Raw genomic sequence first — 23,561 nt, 5'->3', positions numbered from 1 at the left:
GGGAAAGACTGGTGAGGTACAATTACAGAGGCATATGACAAGCTTTCATGCTTGAGTGACTTGAGAACCGATGACATGGCTTTAAACAGCAATCCTTCCTACCTCCGGTCACAAAACAGCAATAAGTCAACTGATGCACTGTTGTAAAATCATGATTTATTCCTTTGCTTTGAATACATGAGAGTGTGGTATGATGTTCTGGTAGACTACCACAGCAGGTGCACTTGGGGCCGAAACATCTAGGGCCTGCCTCCAGCATGCATAAAATCAATGCTGTAGTTCAGCCTTCCTGGAAAAGTCATCCCCAGCACTTTAATAATTTATAGAAAAACTGAATTAGAAAATTATTTTACTGAAACTTGTACAGCTCCCCGCAACTAATAAGAATACATGCAGATGCAGTGACACGTGAGAAAACAGTGCTGTGCGAGAACATACAGCATGACATTTAGGAAAGGTCTTCCTTTTACAGCTAGAGTGAAACAACTAAGAGCCACCCCTGTGTATAAATCAATTCCTTTGTTTCATTCACCCTTTCATTTAATCCAAAGCCATATAATTTGTTTCTCTTTCATAGTTTACTGTTCAAAAGCCAGAAATGGTAATTTTTGCTACAAACAGATCTTACAGAGCATAATCCTCAGGCTAGCTGAATCCAGCTCACTCTAACACTAAGCCTGAAGCAAGCTGTGAGGTTGGTGATAATCACGTTATTAAAGTGGTTGGAAAGTCAAGCTAATAAAAGAATCAACAGTCAGGGCAAATAATGACCCAGAAGCTATGACGGAAAGGAGTGGTGGGAATTTTCCATTTATATCTTAGTAGTAATTGGTAGGGCAAGTAGACAAAGATCTCCACCAAAGGAGTTTTTAAGGAGGGTGAAAACACAGAAAACACATTTAAAGAAAGATGAAAAAAATACATAACAATTGCAAAAATCAGAAGATATAAAACAAAGCCTGCTTGGCGGAAATAAAATATAAGCTGACAACTGAAACGCACCCTCAGGATAAAATGGTACTTATCTTTTTTTAAAAAAAAAAATAAAAAACTCTACTCAACAGCTTAAAATAGGCAACCTTCTTTTCTCTTTCTTTTTTCCCTCTAAAGTAAACCTTCTCTTTAAATACAGCATCTTTTTTCCCCCTTTTTCCATAACAGGACTGATCCTTTACTTGAGTATCATGAAGACATGAAATGTATAGGGCAGAAATGCTAGACAAAGCATTCCTGTATATAAGCAAGTGTAGTTTTCCATTCCTGCCCCCCCACAAGAAGGGCAAGGAGAAAGTGAGCAAGGCCTTGAATTATGCCTTTTGTTATCAGTCACTGCCCTGAGATAGTGAACCGAAACAGAGCTGATAACTTGAAGGTGACATCACAACCCAGTCTTCATGAACTGACATAAACACTTGATATTCAGTTAACCCCAAAGATAAGGCACAACTCCCTTAACAGAAATTTGTACTTGATAGCGCTATTTTTGAACAAATAATCTTTTCAAGTATCAAGCTGTAATTTAGGAATATTAAAACGTGACCTTTGCAACACAAAGTACCAGTCTGCTGTGTTTTATACACAATAGTAAAACAGCACAAAACTAGGAAATGTTAATGTCCAAATACACTCCATTTGATTATTTGTATTATATTAAGCACTCTAACATTTTAAAAAAGAAATCTCTTATGCCAAAACCACATTTAATCATTCTCAGCAATTCAATTAAATTCTTACAGGAGATACTGAAAAGTCTTTAATTTACTTTTTAAACTATATTACTGTGTAAAGAAGCAAGCCTCGCATCAGTTCTGTCCTGCAAACGCAAGAGATTAGCAGGTAGCAGTTCTCACTGAGGTTCCTGATAAACCAGGTCTATTTTTTTTTGTTTTATCAGAACTCACTAGTGCAAGTGAAAATTAATCCAATCCTGTATCAAAAGTGGATCCAACATGATGTGGCAGTAATTTCATTTAGCTATGACTTAAGTAATGCTAGTAGCCTGAAAAAATAACCAGAAGAAAGTGAAATTGATGTGCTATCTCTTTTTGGACTTGATCTGCAATCTTCTATTTACATTCACAGCTTGGGGACATTCTTCATGACATCATTCAGGACATCCAAATGCCAATACAAGTGTCTGCTATTGCTACCTATCCTCGTCCAGGAGACTGATAGAAGGTATTTTCAAGTGAGGACACCATCAAGATGACTATTACTTCATGAAAAAGTTTGGAATAAACAGCTGAATTCTGAACAAAGTTATGTACAGCATATAATATTAGTTGTTCTGTAATGATTTCCAAAAAGCTTGGAATCTGAACATAGAAATAAGGTGGTCTAGATCAGTGCAGTGCGATTCTGACAACCTCCTCTTCTCTTGTCTTATCATAGCAACAGAGATCAGCTGAGATATTCAGCCTAACAAAAACAAGTCTTAATAGGATCCAAATGTAGGCTGAGAGTGTGATTCTAAATCGTGTTAAGCAGACGGACACGTGTCCACCTGCAGAATGAAGCTTCCACAGGCACAGAGCTGCCATCATGATTCCTATCTCCTCTCTACTGGAGCAGTAAAAGAGATTTGACTGGGGCATCATTGGAGCTGCGATTTTTTTATGGTGGGGGTTGTTTTTGAGGGGTTTTGGGCAGTTTTGGGTGGTGGTGGGGGGGTTGTTTGGTTTTGTTTGTTGTTGTTTTTTTTAAACTACAGCAAGCTGGGTCCCAGACTGGCAAACTGAAATAAATAAATAAATAAATAAATAAATAAATGATTCCACAGTTTTGCTACATCATGTGAACTTCCACGAAGCCAGGTTCTTCGAAAGGCCTTTCCCTTCAAATTCTTTTTGACCATTTGGGCGGTCTTATTAGCGTGTTGTAATACCCAAATCTTCCCCTAGCCATTTCAAGGGTGGTGGAGAAGGATGACGGGGTGGCAGGGGGAAGGAAAAAGTGTGATAGAATATGACAATTTCCTAAGAAAAATTAAAATCTTTGGTGGTTAAAAAGTGTAGCATAGACCAGTAATTTGAAGATTGCTTATATTCATTCACTGTTTGTTTTTCTGGGTTTCAGTTGTTCATGTGGCCTCTGCTTGTATGACCCCATGTTTCCTTTACTCTCCAGTCATCGTGGACTTACTCAGCTCCATATTCTGCAAACTACTGCTAAAGTGCTGTTTTTCATGCATTTCCCTAACTGCAACAGTGATTGCAGATTCAAGGACCCAACACCGTGGCATTTAAAAAAAAAAAAAAATGACTATAGTTATATAATTGCTACTACCACCCAGAATTGTAAAACCTGTCAGCCTTTTATGGTGATTCTAAATCTTCTCTATCTTCAATTTATTTTTGACAGAAAAGAATATAAAGGGGTTTTGTCCACTATTTCTAATCCAAAATTCTCACTCCTTACATGCACACATAGGTACTGGAAATCAGCACCTGCAAGTCTTTGAAAATATTAATTTTTAGTACGTTATCCAACCTAGTACCTATGTGTTGAAAATAGATGTTCATTTATTTGGTAGTACAATTAGTGTTCAGGAACATAAAGTTGATTTTCCACCATAGAAAGCATATTAAACAAAATGTTTTATGCAGTACTGTTGCAAAACAATGAGTGTATTTTCAGTGATACTGCTTAACAGGCTAAATATTCTGCATAACAAATATACTCTATGATGAAAGTTGACAGTAGTACTAATGCAAAATTAATCTTGGGAATATTTTAAAAATATAGGATATTTTAAAAACTCGTAATATTCTGTGAAGAGTAAAACAAAATAACATCTGAATATTTAGGTATACTGTCAAAATGAAACACAACATTCTTTTATTAAGCAGTCTAAGCAGGCATAAGGGGAAGAAAAAAAAAACATTTTAATGTGGGCAGTAGCCTAAAACCTTTAATAAAAAAATGCTATTTTGAGTTGTACGTTATTATCAGTCTGAAGAGCTGCTCCAAATCAGAGCTATTACTGTATGCACTCCCAAACCACTCTAACAAAGATGAATCTACCTATTACCAGGTTAGGATAGCAGCTATTATTATGGACCCTTGATTTCTTTCAAGTAGCTCCAATGGAATAAGCCACAAGTGAATAATAAAGATCTTATAATAGCCCTTAAGAATTCTTTTTAGGTTATAGAAGGCACAGAAATGAACTCAGGAGAGTTAAAGAACTCTCATCCCCTGATAAGAAAAATAATTAACCTGACTTAATGTATCTGAGTAGGTCTTATATAAATCAGACTTTTGTACTTCAAGAGCCAGACTAAAACCATATATCAGAAAAGTATGTAGATATTGTCTTATAAGTACACATGGAACATATCTAAAACCACAAAGGTCTGCAGGTCATTTTGTGAAATGTTCAATATATTCTACTTTAAAGGAGACGTGTGAAGTACTTACAGTGCTTAGTTTGCTAGAGGTAATAATGATTCGTCTCTCATGCAACATACTGGCATAAAGTTGCAGCATGTTGTTCACATCCACAGCAACAAAATATTCAGTGAGGTTTCTCTGTTTAAATAAATAAGATGTTAACAATATAGCAACAGTAGTAATTGGTGGAACATTTTATATATTACTCAAAATTTTTTTGTCCAATTTTGGGGGGGGGGGGGGGAACCCAACCCAAAACTATGAAAGAAATCCCTTTGCATTAAAATTTGTATGCTTTAAGAATAATTGATTGAGTTCTAAACCCAATAAAAAACTAACTGGTGTAAGTTATTAATATTTTGCTCATTTGATTATCCTTGTGAATTTAATTTGCTCTTTTTTTTTTATTTTGAAAAAAATATGGAATTTGGTACTATATCAGTAGCACCATATGCTATTAAGATAGCCATTACTTCCAACCCAGGAACAGATTCTTCCACCACTGCAATAACTGTTCTTCGTAGCTATAAATAATAAATTTATTATTATTTATTAATAAATAATAATAATACAATAATAAAACTGTGCTATTTTGCCAGGTTCTCCCAAAGTCGACACATTTTATTCTCCTTCAAGTACAGCAAAGCAGCTTGTTGAAAAACACCAAGCTTTTGCTTGAGCTGTATGCACCAGGACATCAAACATCCAGCAGCACTGGCAGAAGGTACTGGGTCCTTCCTGCAGCCACCCTTTTTGCCCCTAATACGAACCCCACTGTGGGGTTTAATGAAAATCAAAGTCACCAGCATCTCTTATTCATAGTTTAGACAACACAAAAGTGGGGGGAAAAAAGAGAAAAAAGCGGATTGTGGGGTGGGGGAGGATTTCTGTGTTCCAGCTGAACTTAACAGCATCTCTGCATGGCACAGTGCCAGAGAATAAGCTAAAACAGCTACCAGCAAAAATGCCAAGGAAAACAGCAAATTTTTGTAAATGTTAGTGAGAATGTATGAAAATATACTAATACACCCCAAAATGTACAAAACGTTTAATTTCACACACTCAGTATTGTACCTGCAACCAGAACTCTTACTCATCTCTTCTCAGGAGCAACACATTACCGAACGTTACTGCAGGAGGTCTATCAACTATATGCCCCAACCCAAGGATGGAAATCTGAACAGTGGAACCGTTAGACTACACTGGATGTGGCCAACCCCTGGCAGCAAGGTAATGCACCCCTGAAAAAAACAACTAAGGCAAGACAAGTGGTAAAAGGCTACAGGGCGTAAAGGCTTCAACACCTGACTGCCAGCACCACCACCCCCCTGGTGGGGACCAGGACACAGCAGCTGGCTGTGGCCTCTCCAGCTCATGGCTGTCTGCTGCCAGGGACCACGCCATGGGGCAGGGCTGCTGATCACCAGCTGCTAGTTTACCTCCTTACGGGATCTACTATATGAAAAGCTAACTTTAGTTAAAGCCTGGATGATGATCAGAAGACTGACCTCAGAAGACTGACCTTGTTGGATATATTGCAATATTTAAAAAAAAAAAAAATTAAAAAAACAATATTGAAAAGACAAAGATCCAATGGACGATCCAGTTTCATGTAAATTCAGAAATGCATTATGAGTTCAAAGACAAGGAGTATAGAGTTACTTTTGGTCCATGCTGCATTAAAATTTGGAAGAGATAAAACTAAGAGCTTTAATGCCACAAACACCCCATTTAGAAAGAAACTCTGGTCTAGCAAGCGCAACTTTTAACTGGTCATCAGAGGCTGATGAACCATGATAATATGAGTCCAATTTACCTCAGTCACCCTCTAACACTGAAGTTGATACTGGTACGCTGATTCTGTGTTGCAAAAGCTGTCGTAAAAAGAGTTTGCAATCTCTTACAGACCGATATACCTTTGGGAGACAGTCACAGTTATTTCTGCATTACATCTGAAAAGTTACTGCCCCTGAAATGTGTGGACCTTACAACAAAGAATAAGAAAATTCATTTTATTGCTAATTTACTGTAATTGCCTCATCTCTCCCTGCATGTTCTAACTCTTCATTAGTAGCATACTATTTTGATTCATACTGGAAGGATGAGACTTTTGTAAATGGAGTAAAAAATAATTATAGAAAGGCACCTTAAACATTACTTTTCCTTTCTCCCAAAGAATCAGAAAAATAAATCCACAGTGGCACCATTGCAAGATCCTCCACCAGCCAGAGACCCAGAGTGAACCTTACACACCTTCTAACCTCCAAAGCTCTGTTTTATTAGAACCCCAAATAGTAAGTTAGAACAAGATAATTCTTTAAAATAGAGGAATTCAACCTTTAGGGTGAAACAGATGAAAATAAACATTTAAAAAATTAAGTCCTGTCCTGCCCAAGGAGCCCTTGCAACAAAGGTCCTCTCTTTTACTCCTCTGTCCAGCAACTGTCTGTAGTTTTCTGGGTTGCAACAAGGGCCACCCCATCTCCTCTGGGTCCCTGGTGCGGACTGCTTTCCACCACCACATAGGTACCCGCAGGCCTCCTTCCCACTACGAGCACCCTACAAGCGCTCCTCTCCAGCCTGGCTTTCCTTCCCTCGCCCATTCCACACTGTGGTCCTGGGAGACCGCGGGCACCACCTTCCCTCCCAGTCGCAGTGCGGCGGCGAGGAGTGGGCCAGCGGGATGCCGTCCCCACCACCCCTCGGCGATGCATCACCACAGAGGCTGTGAGCACACTTCCGTCACTTTCTGCAGAAACACCACAATACCTACTAAGAACAAGTTCCGCGATACTGTGGGATTTTGTGCTGTGGAGAACCTCCCAACAGCTTAACTTCCAGTTATTATCTGAAAGTGTAGAAATGCACACATATACATCCATATTCAATTCCAGATTTAAATGGAGGAGTGGTAAGCAGCGAGTTTCAAAGCTCTTTTATTAGATGTTATCCAGCTAAACGCATCATAGAGAATGCGATCTGAGATTTCACATTTGCAATCTACCCACAGCACCATCAAGGATTTAGCATCTACAGACGCAAGTCTTCTTAAAAAAAAAAAAATAAATAATAAAATAGCAACAACCACCACCATTCCTGGTGCCTGGTTACCAGGCATGCCTTCTTCCATAAAAAATAACTGCGTATCTTGATAGCTGAATTTGCAGCTTAGCAATGCAGCGTTTAAAAGGCAGGTATTCAAATAACATGAGGTGCATAAGTAGAACGCATTTTACATAAATAATCCCAATAAATGCAAACAAGCCAAGTAATTATGAACAAAGGGTGGATACAGCAGTAGTCAAAAATTCCCTGTTAATGCTTTAAAATGGGTTATTGATGAATGCAACAGTAACTACTGGCTAAAGGTTGTAATAATAGACATGAATTATATTCTAAAAGCAGTCTTAGAAAAAAACCATCTCCTATTCATAACAGCAGAGTTCAGCCCTGCCCACAGAATGAGGTTGATACTTCTCCTAAATATTTAAAAAGGAAACTGCATACTTACGCTTTCAGGGATTGTTGGCAATCCAGTTATATCAGGAGTAATGAAATACGAGTGCTAATCAATGGGGAAAAATAATTAATAATTTAGGCACACAGACACCAAAAATTCTTTTTTATGAAATCCAGCATTTAGGATTTCCAACCCCATCTTTGTTTAAGCAAATAGCCATTTTTTCCAACAGCATTCATACCACTACTAGACAAAGAATTAAGCACATCACGACACAAAATGACAAGCTCTGGTTCAGCACAGCACACAAACCAAGGGAACCAAACGCTGGGTCAGTTGTGAAATAACACTGAAATTAAGCCAGCTTTAAATGTTGTCACAAGCCTGAAAGGAGCATTGATTAACTTAAGCATTGATTTAAAAATTGCAACCAAAAAAAAAAAGTCTTAAGGGTCAAAATGTAAATTTAGAATGGAAAAGGAAAAATCATTCACATGAGAAAATTCATTAGAATAGAAATATTATTACTTGATATACATTCTCTTCTCTTTCCAAACATCCTTGAATCAAAAATGTGCTAACAGAAAATGCAAGGTCTGACAGCTTGAGATTCTGCAATCGTTTATGAAATACATTAGCAATTTTATGCATCTTAGTTTGAGGCCATCTAGGATATAAGTATAAAATGGATTAAACTAAAAACAGATGTAATTTAAATTATTCTCATTAATCCAGTACTTTTAGTAGTTATCAGACATGGATTTAGCTCAGTAATTTTAAGGCATTTTTGTATTAGTCTAAATCTTGAAGGACAAAAAACTTAAAGTGCATACTAAGTAAAGGTGACAATTATTGACTTTTTAGCTTTTATTTTTAATGAAATTTTAACATTTTTCATAGACTTTGTTTTTATAGTGTATTTTAAAATTATAATTAACAACACAAAGACACAGTTTGTTTTCAAGTCAAACTTGAAAAAGATATACCAAAACATAAAGGAAGTCTATAAGATGTTAAATGTCTTGTGTTCAGGAGAAAAAAAAATATTAATACTATTAACTCTGTGTAGGAGACTTATTAAACCAGCTTGATACATTTAATAGAAAATTTTCCCCACAAATTAGGTCATTTGGCAATAGTTAAAATATTGAGAAAAAAAAACTGGCATAATAAAGGCATCCCATAAACATCATAGCACTTGCACAATAAATAACCCAGGTTATTGTTTTGCATCAACAGAGAAAAAAAAAACTAAGATTTTTTTTTCTCTAGTCAAGAACAGGAAAATATTCAGATTAATGGAATGCCTACATTCTTCAGAAGTATAGCGAGAACAGAAAATTACTTCCTATATGTATTAAGGTCACAGAATATTTATCAAAAGACTTCTAAGTAATGAAGTTAATAACTTAGAGAAGTAATTATTTATAATTAACAAAGTAATAATATTTCACTCATTAAACAGAAAAGAAAGTCAGAACTATGAGAAGCCAAGACCCATTACTGCAGTCATTAAAAGTCATAAAGCAGAAAAAATAATGTGGAATGGAGTCCTTGCACATCTTTGTGAACTCCCTTAGGAAGATGTACGACCTTGGAAGAGATACTGAATTAATAGTTGCTGTCCTGTATAAAGTTTTCTCTAAAAAGGAAACTAGGCAAATGCAAGTTTTGTTCATCAATTTAAAGGTTTGATTTTGGTTGCGGTTTTTACGAAAGGATTATGACGCACAAACATAGAGCTCTGAAGTTAGATTGATTTAAACAGAATAGGTACATTAATATTAGACTGCTCTTTCAGGCTAAAGACAGCAGCAGAATTTCCCAAAGGACAGGTATAAATAAGCCTGAAATCAAAAGAGATATCCTATAGCAAGTAATTATTTCTTTAATTACAATAGGCTTTAGATAGTCAGTGCCTTTTAAACTCACCGATACAAGACAAGGCTGTTTTTTCAAAACTTGCTCACTTGCAAAAATCATCTCTTGGTTCTTATGCAAGATGAGAGAAAGATTGAACAATTGACTTTTTAGTTTTCCAACAAAAAGGCCAAACCTGACTTTAATGGTTGTAATAGTCCATGTTTAAAATACTGGCTGAAAATATGTTTTATTCTTTGTATTCCTCCCCCATTTGAATTCAGACTTAACTTAGATAGCTTTTCCAAAAAAAAAAAAAAAGAAAAAAGAAAAAAAAAGAAGAAAAACCACTTTTTTTAGCACTCTATGGTTAAAATAAAAGTGACCCAAATTCTATTTAAGATCAGGTTTCATAAATTTCAGCTGCAGAATATTTGTTACTGGGATCAACAGGTGAGAGTACAACTTGGTCCCTAACTGGACCAAGGCACTTTGGTGTCCTCCTGACCAAGAATTACTGGAAACACCACGTATTCAAATACTGGGATTACTTTGTGCACTATTATATACACGCAACCCAGTGTGGTCTGCCATCTAAACTCCACTTCAATGTCCATAAGCCTTACCCTGCAGCATACCCTGCAGAGTAAATGGGGGATCTTTTTAATTCCGCAACATGAAATTTGAACTAGACTCATCCTGGCACAATGAAAAGCCACCTCATGATTTCATTTCTACAATTATTTTTCAGACTGTAACTTCTATTCTATTTCTATTTCAGACTGTAACTTTTAAGTCTATTCCTACTGACGGTTCCAGTCCAGCTTATTTACAATATAGGAGGAGCAAGAAAGGAACATCAATACCAAAGACTAGGCACACAAAGTCAGAGTTGAAAGTGGCTGTAAACATTTCCCTGCTCCCTGCAGCACTGAGCATTACAAAAAAAAGAGAGACGCCTGTAGATCCAGCAACCATTCTGATTCAGGCTAACCTATTCCTCCCTGCTCTGTCCCATCTGAACCCACAATATTTGCTCGACTGCACCTGCAGCCAAGCATTTGGCAAGAGGTCTGCATTTAGATAATCATTGTTCAGCTAAAAAGATTACAAAACTCTTTGATGTAACAAGCTACTGGGAACAAGAGACAATTGAGAAAAAAAATAATTCCAAAAGTCGGATAATATTGAAATAAAACTGGCAAGCATCAACTGCATTGCAAGCAATTTGCCATCCCGGTGTTGCCAGCGGTATTCACCACAACATCCATTTCCAGGTTCATCCCGACATTCCTTTTGAGGTAGGCAAGTGCTATGCAAGATGAACTGCAACACCGATAGAAACAGGCAGCAACACTTTGCAAGAAATGCAAGGAACAACATATTTAAAACTTCTCTACACTCCTGTGAAACACAGTAGGATTTTTAAAGGACTTTATAAAGCATTTTAGGCTTGCTGAACTGGAATTGGTTATAACATTGCAACTAATGACAGCAAACTATTATTTGATATACAGAAGTATTTTTGGCAAAGGTACTATGAACTGGAAAATAACTTGAAAATATTACACTGACAACAGAAAGAAAAAAAAAAAACTTAGCAACAGAAACAATTCTGACTGCAGCTTCAAAAACCAGAATGTTGTTCTGGTGAAAAACACACAAGACTGGAAGGACTTTCAAATACAGTGGATTAGCACTGTTCAAGGGAAGAAAATATTAGGCCTTTAGAGCCTAGTGAAAAAAGCATAACAAGGAATCTGAAATACGACAAATTGAAATAAAATAAAGGCAGCAGTATGTTAAGCAGCAAGGGTGAGTAACTACTGCAACAGAAGTGGTAGACTCTCCGTTTCTGTATGCCTCCATCATAGGGCCAGATGCTCTTCTAGAGTCTGTGCCCACTTTACTCAAAGTATTGGGCTCATTTCTAAAATAAATGAGTTAAAAGTAACAGGAAGTGACACAAATAAGATCAAGGTAAATAATCTAATGATCTTTCAGTATGTGTTTAAGGGAAGCCTTTACAAAATCACTTCTTTCTGTGCACTGCAAACTGTCATAGTTCAATTAAGAGTTATTTGCACACAGTTACTTATGCGTGCAGTAATTGTACAGATGCTGTGAACATGAACAACTTCTCGGAGACAGCAGAGGTTCTGTATTGGCTTTCCATTTCATGCAGGCTCTACAAATGTATTTAAAAATGTGTCCATTTCTGTTAAAAACTTCAGGAACTGTAACAGCAACAGGCTCACTTTTTGATGTTTCTGCAGCATCACTGCTTTGCCATACTATCAATGTCCAGTCCCACATCACAAAAAGTCAGAGCACCAAAGCAAGGTAGGCATGGAGGCGTTCTTTCACCTAGATGTGCTGAAAGTTTCGTGTAATGCAGTACACTTCTCCTACCATCTTTCCTACAGCATTTTTGCATGATCAAGCAAAACTAGGAAGAAGGGGAAGGAAGATGGGAAAGAAGCCAGCTTACACAGATTTTTGCCCAATCCTGCAAGTCTACCTACTCAGACATAAGAGGCAATAAAACAGAGTTAGCGTCTCCTGATTCACAGCAGGAGAAGCCAAAATTATCTACATGAAACAGCTGGAAGCACAAAAAAGTAGTTCTAGCACTGCCAGATCCCACTGCCGTTTACTTTCTCATCCTTAGAGCAAAACTCAAATTTCTGCTTCTTTATGACTATGACTTTCAGAGAACAGCATGAGACAAACTCTAATCTGCACAGAGGGGAAAAAAAAAAAAAATTAAAAAAGTTGTCCAAGCCAGTTAATGATGGGAAGCAACATAAGTTTACTCTTTAGAAAGGGCAGGGTTTTCTTGTTTCAACCTTACCTACTATTTTATAGTCAGTAATAGGAGTAGGAGTTAAACAGAGAATACTTACCACACTTAAACTGACTAAAGCGTTCGCCTTTGGCACAGGATGGCTATACAATGATTTTAACAAATCATTTGAGTCATTTTCCTATAGGGAATATTTTTAAAAGGTAGTTAATTATTGCATAAAAACAGACTAGTTACCATTTACTACACATCAAACTATATATTAACAAAGATACATATATATATTTAATGAGAAAGACAATTGCAATTCATAGTAAAGTATTTAAATATTAAGTATAAAATTCAGGGCAACTTTGTATCTCAAAAAAATATTGTATCTGCAAGCTAAGTCAATCTCTTACATATTTCTGTACGTACTCCTTAAATGAATCACGTTATTTGCAACTGAAAATAGTGTTAACACATCTAGCTGGTCTGTGCATCTTGGACATCATCGTCCTAAAACTGTTAGCCATGATATTTGTCTATACAAAGTTTTACTAAATATGCAGATACATAGCTATATTATATAATTTAAAAAATATTTATCAGAGCACATAAAACAGTTAATAAGGTTTACTAAAAAATACGTGCACCTACTGGGTTTAACTAGGATCCCCCACCTTGATCTCTGAAAGAGACATTTACTTGGGAAAGAGATGCAGCTGGAGTTTTTGTTTGGTTTAAGGTTTTCATTCAGTTTAGGGGTTTTGTTCGTGGAGATTAAATTCTTTTTGTGGTCAAAGTAAAATCAAAAATGTCAGTGACAAGCCAGGGCAAGTTTTTAAACATATTGTCTGAGTTTGCAGGCAGCTTCTGCCTCTCCCTGCAAGAACGATGATGTTACTGGATCTCATACTAGTAAACGGGACTTTGGGTCTAGCTCTCGGTGAGTCAAAGAGTGCCTAAGCCAGGAGGGAGCAATGTCCTCTAACAACCTCCTCAGCAACAGATATGGCACTAGGCAATACAACAAAATACTGCCGTACACTGCTAAAACTTTCTGACCCACCAAATAGTTTTCCCAGCACACAGGACAACAAACTTAGAACCCAGCAACTTAAACTGGCTGCAGTAATAGCTGCAACACCAGAACCAGTGATCAAGAAATGAAGGAGAAGATAATCCCTACTTCTTCTGTCAAATACAAACTTAGTAACAACTTTTACTACAACAGTGAAATCAGGACCAAACCCAAAGTCTCATTATAGCATTTATAAGACTTAAATGTATTCCACACTACTTTATTTAAACACAACTAACACCAAACTTTCCTACTACGTTTTCTTTTTACATAAAATATCATCCTTCTCTATAGTCCATTTACTGTAATGCACAATAACTATTCTATAGTTCATACATTCTTGAGATGTCAGCTTTTCCTGTTTACAGCATATGGCTATTGATGCTTTTTTTTTTTTAATTGCAACCTAGTACACTACTATAGTTAAAGCAGCAAGGTATAGCTTTAATGTTCTCAGTAAAGACAGATGCCAGTATTTCCTTTCCTGCGTAATCCTGGAATATGTCTAATTGCTCATGAATATGCAAACTAAACTATCATGATTCTTCACCAAATGCTGCAAGTAATTTTGTCTTGCTAGCTGAGATGACAGAATTACGAGAGATATTTTTTGGTTAATACGAAGGGTGAAACAGTACATCATATTTTATGCAGTTCTGAAAAAAAGTGTTTGCAACTGATAATCAGATAGTTCCAGAGGGCTACAGTTTACAATCAATACGTCATACAAATCTCCAGTGATGTGACACTTTGCTCACACTTCACCCAGGACTTGTTTATGCTAAGACTGACACTTTATAAAGGTATATTCTCAGCAGCTTTTAAAGATTAATATGCAATTCAAGTGATGGTGGCAGCTGCATGTTAAAATTCTTTTCATTTCAATATGATGAATGTAAAAACTTCTAAATGCTACTAAAATTTTAAACTTGTAAACAGTCAACTTTTAAACAATCACTTTACAGCACTTCCAATGGTGACTATTATTTCAAGAAAAATATTTTACACACAGCAACAGAATATCTAAAATTACCTGTTCTTTAGCCAAATAATCTGCCAAGGTATTTAGTAGCTTGTAGTATACCTCAAACCACGGCAGGTAACTAAAACAGGAGGGGAAAAAGCATTTTAATAAAATGTTGACGTATTTTTTCCAGTGCTTATAAAATACTCGAGTAATCCAACTTGCATGTTTTTATAATATTTCTACATATAGATAAAATGCATATAAAACTTTTCACCACAAATTTAATGCTACTTCACTGATATACAGCAGCAAAGCTATTTTCTTTATGCTGGACACCTGCTTAAAGTTCTGTTAAGTGTAGATTCGCTCTTAATACTTTAACTTCTAATTACTTTAAAGGCAGCAAAAAATAATTTGAAACATTGCTAAATCACATTCCCGTGATCTTTAATTGTTATGGCTTTCAGTAGTTATGCTATTTGCAATTTTGAAATTCTATGTCCTGTTGTTCCTGGTGGACTACCAGAACTGCTGCTTCCCTGGAGACTGAAAAACAATTTTTCCTGGGCAGAGCAGGTACCCCATATTTGACAAGTAATGCTATGCAATAGCATAGGTGTCACGTTATATGTAAGAACATTGGTCTCCCTATAAAGTCATTTCTATAGATAAAATTAACTTCTAAAAATAAGAGAGCATTCACCAATATTGCAAACACACAGCACATTAATACATGAATACTTAATAGACTTTTAACACACCTGCAGCCCATATGTGTGCAAAACTCTCAGTGAATTAAATAAAATCCAAGATAAATAAGACATAACTGAAGAGCACGAGAAAAGAAACTCAAATACAGTGACATCAGTTCCATTTTTTTATCATCTATTTACAGAACAGTTACCTTTCACAGTGATGTCATCAGCAACCGCATGCTACAGAACTTTCCATAATTGCTATTTAAGCCTATGATACAAATGTAATAAGTCTGGTAAACTAAATAGTACCAGTATCAATTACTCCTTATTTACAAATTACACACCTCCTCATGTCTCTTAGAATTTTATCACAAAGAACATTACTAAAATGGTAATAGTATGGTTAATATTAGTTGTTTGAGATTAGAAGGGGGGCTGGGAAGGAAATAAAGCCTGAAATGTTTTTACTACATTTCACACCCATATGTAACAATACTACACACTTTGTTATTCAGTGCAGTGTAAATCCACAGACATATTTTCAATGCATTTCTTAAAAGCTTTAGCGCGTGCTGTGGACAAACCTTAAAATTTCAGATTTATATATTTCAGGAAACATGCTAACTGCAACTGAAAAAGTCCAGTATGCAGAACCGAAATGTTTTCCCTGATAGGAAAAGGAAACCTGTTAGGGGAAACCCTGGCTGGTAGAGAAGCCAAGTCTACTTTTGTCCAGTGAAGGGTTATGTTTTCTTAGTAACACCTCTGTTCTCAGTACACAGCTGGCAAGGCTTTAGAAACGGATCGCAATTCTTAGGGCAAAGAAAGAGAACAGCAGGTATCTGAACATAGTTGTAGTTCTGCGTTTTCTAGCAATCTTACTTTGCTATCCTTCTAAATGCTTAACTGCTGGTTCTTAAAAAAAAAAAAAATCTTTATCATCCTTTACATACACTGTACTGGCTATTAATCAAAACTACATCAACCTCTTAATGCTCACAGACATTTTTAATGCTGTGTATTGTTGACAGTAGTTAAGGTGTGACATTATTGCATTTGCTCCTCAATATATTCTTATATAATCATACAATGTACTTCATTACACCTGTGTAAGGCCACTGACTGCTTACAGGCATGAATGCTGCACGCCCTTGTAAAACGCCCATCATTACAGCACCTAAAACATCTGATCTTTGAGTTTTCTTCCACCTAAGACTCCTTTTCTATTGTCTTCTGAAATCATGTTAACCTGGTATTACATGTCGCTGAAACGCTGCATGGATAGGCAAACAAAATTGTTCACCACAGTGTTCAGAGTACCTGCAAATGTCAAAGCTATCGAACAGTTTTACCAGCCTAGAATTACAGCAGGGACTGGAACACTGTTCTAGCGTTCTGTCCAAGTCAAGGTAGGTATACATCACAAAGTATTTTTGTAACACTGGATACACACATGGGTTAGATTATCTAAAAGCTTTCCAGTCTTTTATTATCACCTCTGCATTAGTAGCGTACATCACCCCAGCATATTTAGCTGTAGAATACTCTAAAATCTTATTTGATAATTCATTTTTCCATAATGAACGTTTATGAACCGTAATCTATAAAAATAAATGCTCCTACTTCAATAACACATTAACCATGTTTCTTTCTTGTGTTTATGATCTCAACTCCCCTCTTACTGCAAAAAGAAATATTAAATGCAATTTTTAAGTCTATGCATAAAAAGGTCAGATTCATTATTTGAAATTAATGAACTTTAGCAGAAAGCTAAGGGAGATTTTTCTTTTATACGGCAAGGCATGCTGACCAGACTACTCATACAAGAATTTCTTCCCTTAGCAAAATCAGGCTGATGATACACTTCCATGTCTTCATGTAACAAAACCACAAAGAAAAACACTGTAAAAACAGACTACTTGAGCACAGTTTAAAAATACCGATTTCCTTTCTGAGCTGAAAGTCTGGAAAAAAAGTTGCTTTAAGCCTTACAACCACAGACACGAGGTTAATATAATTTCACCATGCCTCTAAAACCTGAAAAATTAAGGAAATCAAAACAAGTATTCCATTACATTATGTGGCATGAAACCAACCGCCATCAAGACCTGTCCTCTGTTTCTTTTCTACATAATCTTCAGTTCTTCAAAAGCACAGTTTAATTGCAAAAGTTTTTGTTGGTATTTTTAATTATACTGTTCTTACTGCAACAAAATATTACAAAGATTTATTGGAAAGCAAAAAAGCTCCCTTTATATTTTTCTTTTATGTATTTCCTAATTGCTATTAATTCAGTATAATAAAGAATTGTTACATTTGTTGTTTTCAACAATAAAGAATGCATTTGTGTGTGTGCATATACAACACATCTCTGCTTTCAAAAGGAAACAAACACTAGTTGTGTTTGTTCATTATGAAGACAGCTATCTGTTGGTATTTTAGATTCCCAATTCAAAGAGCAAGTATAAGTTCTTTTTATTTTGTAACTTCCTCAAGGCTGTAAAACAACACTTTTGTCCTCTTATATCACAGGCTGATTTTGCAAGCACGTGTGTTAATAATCCTATTAATTTATTTGGACTACTTGAGTAAATAGATTTATTCGCAGATGAACATTCCCATGATATAGGCTTTACATCTTTATTCAGTACATCTTATTGGATAAAGCACTGTATACGGCATTTGTGTGTGCAATAGCTAAAACCCAGAAGCATTGCAGGTAGAAGAATCTTCTTAGCTTGTCCTGTCAGCAAATCTTGCAAAATTATTTAATCTTTGTTTAGTACAAAAGAACTGGTCTATGTACAGAAAAGTCATCCAGTACACAAATGTCCATTGACATCTGTTAGGTTGAGTAACAACTTTTTTCCCAGTCAGTACAGAAATGCACTGTCTGCAAAAAATAGTTCTGAAATGGCTGAATTTAACAGAAGAGGCCTGTAATATATTACTTCTAACTCAAAACTGTCACACTAATATGTACCTTAACAACAGATAAAATCAAAATTAGTCCATTCTAGTCCATTACTAGAAAGACCTTACCATCATACTTGTATTCATAAAATTATTTATGAGCAGCGCATTTCGTAATTAATTAGCTGTCTTACGAAAACGTCAAAAGGTTATCAATGAAGCCCCTTCACAGTAGATAAGAGGAAAAACACTGCTTTAATTTTCAATTTCAACTTATTTAGAAGCCTAAACTTCAAATTAAAATAATTTAGGTTCTTAAACTATGAAACCATTATTGGTTTCTTGATTATTTTTCTTTAATTGTACACATGTCTTTGCATTCCTCATGTTACAATCAATAACTGTTTGAGAAACAAACATACAACACAAACCTCCAACAACATACAACAATTTCTCTAAAGCTGCTACAAAATACTTCTCCCATAATAAAGAAAAACATCTAAACATATACAATGTTGTTTTAATAGATATGCATTCCCTGTTTGAGTATACAGTGGTCTTTATTTAAAGTACAGCCATTGCCTGTCACAAAAGCAAGAGCCCAAGATATTTCATGGTTAATTAAAAACGTACTTAGCATTTTCTTTTAATCCAAATGAGCCACAAGGCAGGAGCTCAGACTTTTACTCAAAGTCAGGCATAACCCTTGTTGCCGTAAGTAGACTTCCACCTCACTGGTGCTCCTACTATAGCTCTGATAAAACTTTTACATTCATGAGTCAAAGGTTAAATAAAGGAGAGGAAATGTTTTCTGTCAAATAGTCAGGTAACCACTAACAGTCCTGAACTATCAGCAGGAATCTAACTTCTAGTAATCAAATAAAACTAAGGAAACTGCCTTTCCGTAGCTAAATGTCTAATGTCTAGGGGCTACTTTTCTGTCTGGAAAATTGACACAAAATGTGTAAAATTGAAACATTCTGCTTCTAAGGGATTTGCCTAAAGGAAGAGTGAGAAAGCTTCAAGCGTGGTCTGAACTGAAGAACTACAAAGGCTTAGCACATAAACCTGTCTTCCTTATTAGAGCATTTCATTTGGAAACGTAGGTGACAATTTTACAGTCATAAAATTAATGAAATCGAAGACTGAGTATTTTAATGATGCATTTTGCGTTCCTCTCAATACATAAGGTCAAACTCAGATTCCATCAACACTTTCAAGATTTTTAACAAAATAAATTTCAGTCAAATTATTTGCACTTTGTACTAAAACCCTTCAGGTAACTCAAAAACAATTTCATGTGAACCCAGAAAGTTTGTTCCTACTGCAAACAGCAGTGATATGTAGAAACAATACCCAGAAGAATTAAGTCTCCTTTTATTATGCAAAAGTGAACATTGACGTTTCTACTGTGCCACTTCAAATCTCAACTGGCAAAATCATTATTTAAATTAAAATAGAAAAAGTAAAACTAGAAGAAAAGATCCAGTATAGCATATGAGCACAACGAGGCATATTACAATATTCCTACTGTGGTACCCCTCGTTCTTACGGGGCTGCATCAGCTCAACAGTTTGTGGAGAGGGAGGAGGTGACACAGCAGGATTCCCAACGAGAGCTTTACAAAGCAGCTGTGCCTTTTAAAGGAAAAACCAAAACAAAACTTGCAAAGGAATCACTCAAAACTTCTGGAGAATAAACCAAGCTTTATTTTCTCATCTTACTGTGGTTTTGCACCTACTGGCACTTCAAATATGGCAACTGCAGTCAAGCTCTGCATGTTCATTTTAGACAATACTGTACCACAATTAAATTCTTCAAACAAAAATGCCTGCGATAGCTACCTTGGGTAATTTTTATTTCACAGTATAAACATACAGAGAACTCAAACAAAACATCCTGATTAGGGAGAAAATTCTGTTTACAAAATTGATATAAAATGATGTATATAAATTTTTATATATAAATTATATATATAATATATAATATATATATAATATATAATTTAAGTATATCAAATGAAAAAAAACCATAAAACTTATAGAAGAATTTTATATGTACAAGTGTATTTTCTGTTTCAAACTATCCAATTTAAAGCAGGACCATGTGGCTGAAAATTCAGAGATTATTTCCTTTCATCGGTGTGTCAGATGAAGAATGAATGAATCAGAGAGAAGTCCCACCAACTACAAGACTTCAATTTTAGAAGCAGCTTTAGGTTGTTGGTGTAAAACCTGAGGACAAGCAGCCTTTTCTTCAGTTTTTGGCTAAGAACCCCGTTCAGCAGTTCAAATCTCGTTAGCTGCGCTGGCACAGGTTAACGCACAGCCTGGTACCATCCACAAAGGACACTGACAAGAGAAAAGTTGTGTCCTGTTGCCCACTCATCAGCCTACCCACGTTTCTAGAGTATTTCCTTCTTGTCACTTTGACTGGCTTTTTCCTGCTCTTCTTTTCAGAGATTCTTACTTAGATTTTAGTCATTTATGACCATTTCATTTAGTTAATTGTTCTGTATTTTACTATCTCTACTTGTCTCTGTTAAAGCTCCAGTCAGCAATCTTAATATATTCCTCTTGTTTCAGGCAATATACATATATGTGCATATGTAGATGTGTAGTTAGACATGGTATTTAGGTACGCCTCCATTTGTGTGTTTACATAAAAGTCTATGACTATTGTGTACATATCTGTGACAGACAAGTAGTTTGAATTGCTCATACATCAGAGTCATTATGTGTATATACACAGTGAATATAAATTTATGCTGTTTTGATATATGGAAGAGAGCGGGTGTGAACATGCATACATGCTCTTTATATATAAAGACAGCATTCATTTGTTAAGATTATTTTTTTAATTTTGGTTAATTTAAGATCAACAAGCACGTGCAAGGGAAAGCCAGATAAAATGCCAAAAGAAATCTGCTAGTGAGTCTTCTTTCACTTGGTCACTTCTAACGAATCTTGGATTCAGAGCAGAAACCAGACTGGATACTAAAATGCATCAGATGGAAATACTGATGCAGTCTCTCTGAGCTAAACACAACGAACACACAAATTGGAGAGAGACAGACTATCAGGCTAGAAGTACAATGCTATGAAGCTAGTGCTGTTACACATTCAGCTATGCATTTTAAATCTGAAACCATCACAATAAAAGCAATAAAGGCAACGCTTTGATTATGATTTGGTGAAAAATTATAGCTTGCCACTTTTCATTTTCCTAGTTATTTCTACCAAGTAACAGACCGTTGACTAGTCTTTAGCTGATGTACGTCTGTTGGGAAACGTTAAAAGAAATACCCAAGTTTACACCAGCTGAGAATTTGCATCCTTTGCTTTGCAGCACTACATACAATATTTAAATGTGTGTACCTGAGTGTGCATAACTGATTAAACATTTGTTATTATAGGATTAGAAGCCAGAGAGACAACGTTAGGAATACAAGTAAAAAATTTTGTTTCCAGCTTGATGAGGGAAGAAAAGATTAACTCAGAGAAAAGAACTACATGCACTCACATACTTATTCTTCCTGGGTCTTAACACGATATATCAACAAAAGGTATCGCAGAGAAAAGTGTTAAGTATTATACACTCCAAAAACCTAAGAACTAAATCTTTCTGAATATTATTGAAGAAGTATTGTCAGGATACAGAAAACCAATTAATTTCCATAATAAAATCTTATCCTTTTGCTATTTTCATTCTATGATAGTATTTTTTTTTTTTTTGCAATATTTATTGCAAATATTTATTTTTAAATTGTTCCCCCAAAGTGGTCAATTTTACTGGCTCTCAACACTAGTTTGGAATCTGTTTAAAAGCTGACAAAAGTCCTGATTTGATATTTCCTATAATTTTGAGCACTACTCTACAAGTTTCTATATTGTCCGGTCTTCTTTTCCCCCTCCACTGTTCTTTTACTGATATTCTTTTACAAGTCAATGTTGGGTTTGTCTACCTAACTTATGTCATCTATCCTAATGACACTTGCCATGACTGCCTGACTTCCACGTTGTCCAAATACCTGATCTTCTGCTTTTCTCCACAAGCTTCCTAGCTTACTCTCCAAAGTTCTCCAAGTTGTCCCTCTGCTGCCAACAGGTTTGGCTCTTTGGCAGCACCTGGCTCCTCTTTCACCTTATGTTTGAGGAGTCTCACTTTGAAGGCAATTATACTTCAGTCTTGTCCTTCTCATGTGCTGGTGGACTGTATGTTCCCGTTTCCTCTCTGGACATTACAGGTTGCTAGGCTCTTAACTGAAGTGGCAAATTTGCCTGTTAATTAAAGCACTCTGCCTTTTAATTAATTTAATCAAAAGGGGTTTAAGACAGCTAAACAATTGGGTTTTCATTACCAAAAACAATTATCTCATGGGAAAAGAAAGAAAAAGCAGAGGGAGAAGTATTTCGCTGGGATCAAATTCTCCATCATCAATATCTCTTTTGCAACAAAACGGCATGCTCTTTATTGAGAATTATCTGGCTCTGGCATTTCTTCTGTTAGACATAGCCTGGCCAAAGAAAGTGGAAGACACACCCAAAAATCATATTTCCAAGGAGAGGAATACAGAATAGTGTACTTTATTGTTAAATTGACTGATACTCGTCAAAGATCTCATTAGAAAGGAAAAATATGCACATAATATTCAAAGCCTCTAAAGCTGTGGTGTATTGTTCTCTGCTTTTAAGCAGAGATTTCATGTTATTTAAATAGAATTATTTAGCCTTATACAAAAATACCATCGCGTGGGGCTTTGGACCACTTTTCACGTAAAATCAATGGTAACACTGTTGTAAAGAAATGATACCATGATAGAGAAGCATAACACATTATCAAAGGATTCGCAAGAGGTATTTTTTCTTGTATTTTCCTTATATTCACTCCTTGACTCAATTTTTCTTACACAGACTTACCTTAGAATACAGAGGCAGACCTTGCCTCCTGATGTCAAACGGCAAAATCCAAACCTTTGCTTACTTTCAATGTCGGTGAGCACGAAGGTAAAATGCTGTCCTACTTGGTTTTGGGACACCCTGAAAAATTAGATACAGAGCATAAAACCACTAAATCACATAAAACACAAGCATTTAAGTCATTGGTCACAAGCATTTTCATGCTCAAGCCTCGCTATCCTTCTCTCCCTTCCCACCCTCCAGGCTGCACCCCAACTCCCTCCCCTCAACACAGACGAGCCTGGGTCCTTCCTTCAGCCGTGTCTCTGGCTGCCGCCCTGGCCCCGCGCTCCAGCTGACGTGCTCCACGGGATCTGGCCGGAATGGAAAGGGGCATTTCATAAGGTCTTTTCCCAAGGAGAGCCAGTATAAGCCTGCCACAGCTTGTTGGCTTGAAGCACACCTCAACAATGGAAAATGGTAACCAAAATGCAGGTTGCAAAT

The 23,561-nt window shown here is 36.1% G+C and overlaps 1 protein-coding gene across 1 annotated transcript in view; it reads right to left on the bottom strand.

Annotated features, from left to right (window-relative positions):
• Positions 1-23,561, bottom strand: part of DENND1B (DENN/MADD domain containing 1B) — a 170,586-nt gene that overhangs the window by 69,914 nt on the left and 77,111 nt on the right. The window contains exons 5-10 of the mRNA XM_009884930.1: positions 23,079-23,198; positions 14,615-14,684; positions 12,619-12,699; positions 9,785-9,844; positions 7,904-7,957; positions 4,420-4,530 (exon numbers count right to left, since the gene is read on the bottom strand). Coding sequence (XP_009883232.1) covers positions 4,420-4,530; positions 7,904-7,957; positions 9,785-9,844; positions 12,619-12,699; positions 14,615-14,684; positions 23,079-23,198 — 496 coding nt within the window. The remainder of the gene's footprint in view (positions 1-4,419; positions 4,531-7,903; positions 7,958-9,784; positions 9,845-12,618; positions 12,700-14,614; positions 14,685-23,078; positions 23,199-23,561) is intronic.

The sequence above is a fragment of the Charadrius vociferus genome, unplaced genomic scaffold (assembly GCF_000708025.1).
Source record: "Charadrius vociferus isolate BGI_N301 unplaced genomic scaffold, ASM70802v2 scaffold163, whole genome shotgun sequence".
Lineage (NCBI taxonomy): Eukaryota > Metazoa > Chordata > Aves > Charadriiformes > Charadriidae > Charadrius > Charadrius vociferus.
The sequence above is the reverse complement of the archived record's forward strand: the minus strand, read 5'-3'. Positions and strand labels throughout refer to the sequence as shown.